Here is an 8,209-nt window from a genome sequence, read left to right as displayed (position 1 = left end):
AGAAAGCTAAACCGGCCAGACCTAAAAGACCTGCCAAAGACACGGCTGCACACACACTTCCCCGACGACAACCCGGAAGACCACGAAGCCGGACCGAATCCAGACAAATCAACGGAAACCTAAGCCGGCCAGAATTTAAAGACCTGCCAAAGACACGGCTGCACACGCACTCCCCCGACGACAACCCGGAAGACCACGAAGTCGGACCGAATCCAGACAAATCAACGGAAACCTAAGCCGGCCAGAATTTAAAGACCTGCCAAAGACACGGCTGCACACGCACTCCCCCGACAACAAGCACATCAACGAAATAAGGAAAGCGCGGGAAGAACATTATTCCTACAATGCGACAAGAACACTGCCTTGCCGTCGCCAACCAAACTCAAAGACTTCCCAAAGAAAACATGAAGAAAAGAAATTCACCCATACTACTGCATGACAAGTTTAGGTTTGATGTTGAGCTCGCCCTCGTCCAGGACCACGTGTCGACTCCCTCTTCTCTGATGACCTAGCCAGGTCGAACCGCCATTGAAGACCGCAGTGCTGGATGACTAACACCGCTCGTCGAGCACCGCTTGATGAGCTTTGCCCCCAACAACATGCCCCGGCGACGGCGAGAGGGGGAGCAGACGGGGGCGGCGACTAGGGTTTCGACCTCCCACCTGATTCTCTCTCACCTATCCCTTTTTGTAAAAAGTCGGGTTAGTTGCATAATCCGGTCAATTCCACACCTGGCCGCACCCTCATCAAAACAAGAAGCATCAACAAACAATTTTGGCATCATCATCATGAAGCTACGAGTACACGCTAACCATCCATTAACCCCCACTAATCATCATCGCAAACAACCTCAGCCCCACGTCCCCCCCAAAGCCATCACGGGGTGCACGTAGCAAAGCGCAAAGACGGCGGATTTCCTCCCCCCCTCTCCTCTCCATTCTTTTTACAGCTGTTTCCTTCCGCTTCTGCGCTCTCACTCGAGTGACCCAAACTTTAATGCCGCTTGCTCCCCCTCCCTCCCTCCCAATCCGTCCCACATTGATGCGCCCCCTCCCCGCCGACGCGGCGCAGCTGAGCTAGTCGCCGGCCGGAGGCGCCGCAGCGGCTTGAGCCGGCGGCAGTAAGGCAGTGAGTGAGTGAGGCGACGCGGATAGCGACAGCGGGGTGGTTGGTTGGTGCTGCTGCTCCAAGAACCCTAGAGGAAGCTCGAGGCGGCCGCCAGGGGTTTCTCGCTCCGTAGGTGATCTCACCGTCTCCTCCTCCTCGCTCTCTCCCCTCTTCCCCGTCTGGTCCGTTCGCATTGGGTGCGGGCGGCGGCGAGCGCCTCTGCTCGGAAGCTGCGCCGCCGTAGGCGTCCATGGCGCGCGGGTGGGTTCTTGGTTACTGGATCCTAGTGGTACTTTTGATCCAATGCGTCCGGAAGGGCTTATGAGATTGATTTGGCTCGATTCGATTGGATTCTTTCCCCGGGTAGCGAGGAAGAAAGCGCCGAATCTTTTCTTTTGCAACGGAGGCCCAAGGGGAAAGCTTTGATTTGACGGGGATATGCGCGATTCGTATCGCCCTTGCCGGTTCTTGCCCCATTCGCTCCCACTCCCCAGGCTCTTGATCTGGCTGTGGCCTTGAGCTTCCAGGAGTTCACAGTTAGTTGTAAATGTTGGCGCTGTGTCTGCTAGTAGTGTTCATCTTGGGAAGGGGCAGGTAGTCGTCGAGGAACAGACGATTCCTCATCAATGCTTTGCTTGCTCCTCTAATTAATTCGCCTCACATGGAAATTGCGCCTCATGTTCTTCCTTCCCATTTCTCCCTCCCCTTTTGATATTTGTGGTGAATAATGACTGCCATAAACTTCAGTGGACACACCTGCTTTCTGTTCTTATTAGTGCTGTATTTATGTTGTCCTCATTCAGATAAGTAGTATGCTTCCAACGTAATGCACCTTTTCATCCCAACTCCAATGAAGTTTATGGCACCTTCTGGTATTAATCCCAGCTCGTTTTCCTTGCTCTATTCAATGAAGTATGTTGCCATGTTCTGATATTAATCTTAAGTTGTCTTTCTTGCTTTGTTCAATCAAGTGTATTGCCATGTAATGTTCTCGTATTAATCTCCTTTTGTCTTTCTTACCGTGTTCAATGAAGTGTATGTCATGTTCTGATATTAATCTCAGCTTGTCTTTCTTGCTGTGTTCAATGAAGCGTATTGCCATGTTCTGATATTAATCTCCTTTTGTCTTTCTTACTGTGTTCAATGAAGTGTATGCCATGTTCTGATATTAATCTCAGCTTGTCTTGCTTGCTGTGTTCAATGAAGTGTATGCCATGTTCTCATATTAATCCCAGCTTATCTTCCCTGTTGTGTTTAATGAAGTGTATGCAATTTTGTCATATTAGCCTCAGTTTGCTTGCTGTGTTCAATGAATTGCCACCTTGGTTAATGGTTATTATATTTCTTCCGGTTGAGTGGATGCTAAGCTAACACTGCATTACTGATCCTGGTGTGCAGGCTGCTCCAAAACAGAGATGGTAACAGCCGAAAGCCTACGCGCAGAGCTGTCATCCAAGACGCCACCGTTTGGCCTGAGGCTGTGGATAGTGATTGGCATCAGCATCTGGGTGGTAATCTTCTGCATACTAGGTTTCATGTGCTTCTGGTCCATATACCGCAGGAAGCCCAAGAAGTCTGTTGATAAGATCCCAGTATCTCAAATCCCGGATGTATCTAAGGAGATTGCAGTGGATGAAGTGCGCCAGAATGCTGTTGTGGAGAACTATCAAGTTCAAGAAAGCCACACGTTGACGGTGCAGGAGAAGCCTCATGAAAAAGATTCTGGGAAAATGCTGGGACACTTGGTCAGGACAAAGTCGAGTGATGCTGATAATTTGAGCCAGTGCAGCTCGGCCTACCAATGCGATAGGGCTGGTAGTGCTTACTCTGGTGATGAAGGCAGCTCGGGCAACGCTAGGAGGCAATATTCTCAGTATGCGACTGTCTCCGCATCTCCTCTTGTTGGTCTCCCGGAATTTTCGCACTTGGGTTGGGGCCATTGGTTCACTCTGAGGGATTTGGAGCATTCGACGAATCGCTTCTCTAAGGAGAACATCATTGGAGAGGGTGGATATGGGGTGGTTTACCGTGGTCGACTCATAAATGGGACTGATGTAGCAATAAAAAAGCTACTGAATAACATGTAAGGAACTCTGGATTAGATTTGGTCCTTGAGGGTCACATTTTCTTTACAAAAACTTGCTCTGTGTGATGTCACCATACTGATTGTGTTTTGATATGGCACTGCAGGGGCCAGGCAGAAAAGGAGTTCAGGGTTGAAGTTGAGGCTATTGGCCATGTCAGGCATAAAAATCTGGTCCGTCTGCTGGGATATTGTGTTGAAGGAATCCACAGGTTAGCTATTTTCGATCACCTGCACCAATGGATGGCTAGTTTCATTTGTGCAGTAATATTTGTTTACATCAAATTGCTACTGATTTATGTTCACTTGCACACTAGAGTCGATCGGTCATTAATTCTTCACCACAAAATATGAAGTTTATATCATTTCAAACATTGTTTTTCTTCATGGAACTGTCAAACATTTATAGCTTGATTCAACTTCTTGTTCGTTAGCGCTACAATACTCTCTGCTGTCCTGCTTACAAACACCATAATGGAACAGTCACAGCTGCCCCTCTTAACAGAGTTAGAGTGTGAGGGCATGTTGTAAAACCTTTTCCAGTCAATATCGTTGAAGTTGGGGGCCCAAGCATATCAAAACTATTAAAGGTCAATGGTGGCATGATTGGAAGACTGTAGATAGATAGAGGTGAATTGACATACATGAACAGCTTATTGGCCGAGACAGCTGCTCTCTGTAATAGGCCTGGACATTTGTCATCAGAATCAAGCATTTCCTCCACAGTACTAGGTTGGCAAACTGTGGTACCAAATGGATCCTTAACTACAATTCAGTCTGCTACTATTTGCCTAAGCTGTCACGGCCTTGGTAGAACCAGTGCTCCTTAAATCGCCATCAAGATAGGAAATTTCTTGCGAAACAGAGATCCTTCTAGATAATCTAATTATCAATCCTCTAATGGTCAGTGATGTCTTCTTCAAGCATGTTAAATTTGATCAGCCAATACAATGTACACGTGTTAATTTTTTTAATATTCCGGTAGTTATTTGAGAAACATATTAGGAAGCAAGCTTAGCTAAGTTGGTGGAAAGGTGCGGGTGTACATCCCCGCCACCCAGGTTTTGGTTCTCTACAACTTAGATATGGTTCACTACTTTTTTAGTTTATTTAGTATGTACTTCGTATTAGGTATCCATCATTTTCTTCCTGACATATCTGGCTACAGAAACAGGAAAAAAATCATCTTCTTTTTTCTGACATCTTATAATTTACAATCTCCCTTTGACAAACATCCGACATATTTACGGTAGGGGTCTGACAATTGTTTCGTATCATTGGCAGCAATATATTTTTGTTTTCCACTTCATGATAAATTGAACATACCAGTGCCATGCTCTGTTCTAATTTCCTATTTCAGTACATATAGTATACTCCCTAGTGTAGTGTCAAAAACGCTCTTATATTATGGGACGGAGGGAGTAAGATATTCTGTAAGACATAAGCAGTTTGCGGTTTCTACGAGAACAGTGTTTGTTATGTTTTCTCCATGAAGATTCAGCTCTGTGTGTTTGAATTTTCATGGTGAATGTACATTGTGCAAATCTACCTGCTTCGTGTGCAGCATATGGTCTGTGACTTATTTCATCTTCCATCCCTTTGTTAAACTTACTTTTGTTCCAGGATGCTTGTGTATGAGTATGTGAACAACGGAAACTTAGAGCAGTGGATTCACGGCGCCATGCGGCAGCATGGTGTTCTTACCTGGGAAGCTCGAATGAAAATCATTCTTGGAATTGCTAAAGCGTAAGAATCAAGTCATTCATCTCTTTGCACATTTCATTATGCACACTTTTAGTTGGGCAAGACATTATATCAAACTAAATGATATGCAGGCTTGCTTATCTACATGAAGCCATAGAGCCAAAGGTTGTGCACCGTGATATCAAATCAAGCAATATCCTAATTGATGAGGATTTCAATGGGAAGCTTTCTGATTTTGGATTGGCCAAGATGTTGGGTGCTGGGAAGAGCCATATCACGACTCGAGTTATGGGAACCTTTGGGTATGCCACTGTTGTTTTGTAATTTATAATTACCTGGCTGTAGTCATGGAAATGTTTGATATTCACATACAGCAGGAGATTTTAAATGTTAGAAGATTTTGTTCTTCGTGTATAAAAGCAGTTAGCTTTGTAGGAGCACTGAACTTTTATGCTGCCGTCGTTTCAGGTATGTGGCCCCTGAATATGCCAACACAGGTCTGTTAAACGAGAAGAGCGATGTCTACAGTTTCGGCGTGCTTCTACTGGAAGCAGTTACTGGGAGGGATCCTGTCGACTATGGTCGGCCGGCCAATGAGGTGAGCATGTATTCTACTATCTAAAGTGTATCATGCTTGCTCAGGGCATCTCCAATAGATTGTATGTTAGTCTTGTTGGTAAAATGTCCATGTCATCAACCAACAAGTTATCATACAGCTACTTCAATAGGTTGTATCTAAGCTATCCAATAGATGATGAGAAAATAAATGTGATTGCTCTCTATTTCACCTTGGAGCTTGTGCAAAGGTTGTTGGTTATTCTACATACAACTTTGCTCTCTCTCCATATTTATTACATGCCACATCATCACTATGTCCTAGGTGGCAAATTTACCAACACCTATCTTACAGCTGTTGGAGATTCCCTCAGTAGTAGCCCATACTATTTCAGTGTCCATTTTGTTTCAACAGCAAAATAAACATCATTTAAACCTAGTCACATTTCTGTTACTAGGCAACTATTTTTTTTCTGTTGTCTTACCTGTTGGCTACTGGGAATGTATGTTGATCAAACTATGACATGGATGCCGTGCAGGTGCATCTGGTGGAGTGGCTCAAAATGATGGTCGGTACAAAGAGAGCCGATGAGGTGGTGGACCGCGACATGGAGGTAAAGCCGACCATCCGTGCTCTCAAGCGCGCCCTCCTAGTGGCGCTGAGGTGCGTCGACCCGGACTCCGAGAAGAGACCCACTATGGGCCATGTTGTCCGGATGCTTGAGGCAGAGGATGTCCCATCACGGGAGGTTACACCACCTTACCCACTGCTCCTCTCTCAATGCCATTTTCTACCATTTCCCGACCATATACCTGAATGTTTTGTTCTGATCTTATAATGAAGGACCGGAGGAGCCGGAGGGGCGGCCATGCCGGTGGCAACGCGGACGCCGAGTCCAAGGCGAGCTCGAGCGAGTTCGAGGTGAGCGGCGACTCGGGGCCCTCGGCGAGGTTCCAGCCATGAAGATCGGTGTCGACGAACGAGGGCGTCCCCGAGAACTCGGCTCCGGCCGAGGGTAGTAGAGATAGCATGAGCATTTCCTGTAGGACATTGCATTGCGCTTCATTTTGCATTGTAGGCGGTAGAGAAAGAGCAGTGCTGATTGATCATGCGTGATCATCATCCCCTGAGACTGAGACCTTTGTTCTAGCTTCCTTTCGGCACCCTGTACAGATTGTTTCCTCGTTTCTTTTCTGTTTTCTTTGTCTAGGGTATCTCTTTGAACAATAAATAAACCTATTAAGATTTTTAGGGTATTAAGATTGTATTATTGAACATCCTTTTTCGCTTCATTTTCCACTATGCTTCATATATTCGCTAGTGGATTTTTTGCTCTCAGGCTTCATGGAGCCTGAAATTTCCAAAAACTCAAAATAATAATAACTGTTTTAAGTTTTTAAAAATCTGAAAATAAATATTGTTTCTGTTTCTAAATGCAAGAAGTACATATTGTATCTAGGAACAAAGGGTGTACAAATACTTATAGATGCATGCTAGATGTGTGTAAAATTCATCATGAAATATGTTCTGATGTGATTTGTAAAAAAAACATTCACTTTTATAGTGAATAATACATATGCTAGAAATACGTGATTTTTGTTATTTTTGTATAGCTCGTATATAAATGCCATGAAACCTTGCAGACAAGTAATATATATCCATATGTATGTGTTTTTTTTCAGAATTCTTTGAAACCTAAAGAAAATGTTTTTTTTCGTATTGAGGTCTCCAAATTTGTAGAAAATAATACCAACTTCCACAATACCGGGTTTGTATCGTTAGATTCATCATCAAATATACTTCCCCCTTTTTTGCAACATTAAATATTGAGTAGTGTTTCCTATAGACTTGGCTGAAGATAATTTTTTGTTGTTGACATTTGTATAAAATAATACACTTTGAAAAAACTCTTCTTATCTCGAGCTCAAATGCTCCTGCCATGAACAGCAAAATAGAAAGAAAAAAAAATAAAAAAATTCTTTTTTTTCACAATCTTTAAGAAATGTTTGAAGTGCATGCAAACATCACGAAATCACATTGGAGCAAGTCGTGGCAAAAATAACAAAACCAGAGCTCCAAAATGCGTTTGAAAGTAACATCTTCAGAGTATCGATTTTGTTTTCTTTACCGCGCGCTTGCACCGATGTGATCTTGTGATGAATTTTTTGCATGCACTCCAAACATTCTTTAAAGTTTGCCACAGAAAAAAAATCTTTTTTTTTCTATTTTTTGGAACTTATTGTTCATAAACTTTCTAAATACTACTAGTACTTAGTATGGTGTTCATGCAATTTTTAATGACCTGAAGTGGAGTTATCCTAAAAAATGATCATGTGGAGTTATGCAAAAAAAAACACTTTTTAGGAAAAAAATAAATCAAAATTTTAGAAAAAAAACAATTTGTTATTTGTTTTGAGAGAAAGAAAAACACTTTGTTGAGGGGAGTAAAGCCTTGCAGTCACGCGCTGAGACGGCGGTACAGGCCCAATGAGGCTCACGCAAACGCACGGCCCATTTGCGAGCCCGGAAATATCTCATCCGTCCGGGCTCGCATAAACCCCGTACGGTTTCTCCCCCACCAGAATCCCCATTCTCCGCCCCTCGCCTCCGCCATGGCCGCCGCCGCCGCCGCCGCCGTCCACCGGGCCGCCGGGCCGCTGCGCTCCGTCGCGCTCGCCTCCTCCAGGTCCCGCTCCCTCCTCCACCTCCTCACCCCCGCCCGCGCCATCTCCTCGTCCCACGCCTACCACCCCTCCGCC

At 44.7% G+C, this 8,209-nt stretch overlaps 1 protein-coding gene across 2 annotated transcripts in view; it reads left to right on the top strand.

The window, feature by feature from the left end:
* Positions 1 to 1,013: 1,013 nt before the first annotated feature.
* Positions 1,014 to 8,209, top strand: part of LOC119294805 (probable receptor-like protein kinase At2g42960) — a 9,733-nt gene continuing 2,537 nt past the window's right edge. The window contains exons 1-8 of one of the 2 annotated variants that reach the window (XM_037573087.1): positions 1,014 to 1,240; positions 2,506 to 3,190; positions 3,298 to 3,402; positions 4,814 to 4,936; positions 5,026 to 5,196; positions 5,363 to 5,492; positions 5,989 to 6,198; positions 6,294 to 6,371. In XM_037573087.1, the coding sequence (XP_037428984.1) occupies positions 2,523 to 3,190; positions 3,298 to 3,402; positions 4,814 to 4,936; positions 5,026 to 5,196; positions 5,363 to 5,492; positions 5,989 to 6,198; positions 6,294 to 6,371 (1,485 nt within the window). In that variant the 5' untranslated portion in view covers positions 1,014 to 1,240; positions 2,506 to 2,522. Of the gene's footprint in view, positions 1,241 to 2,505; positions 3,191 to 3,297; positions 3,403 to 4,813; positions 4,937 to 5,025; positions 5,197 to 5,362; positions 5,493 to 5,988; positions 6,199 to 6,293; positions 6,748 to 8,209 lie in introns of those variants that run through there. The other variant, XM_037573079.1, reaches the window with a different exon arrangement.

The sequence above is a fragment of the Triticum dicoccoides genome, chromosome 1A (genome assembly GCF_002162155.2).
Source record: "Triticum dicoccoides isolate Atlit2015 ecotype Zavitan chromosome 1A, WEW_v2.0, whole genome shotgun sequence".
In the NCBI taxonomy this organism is placed as follows: domain Eukaryota; kingdom Viridiplantae; phylum Streptophyta; class Magnoliopsida; order Poales; family Poaceae; genus Triticum; species Triticum dicoccoides.
Note: the sequence above shows the minus strand (reverse complement) of the source record. Positions and strands in the feature narration are given on the sequence as shown.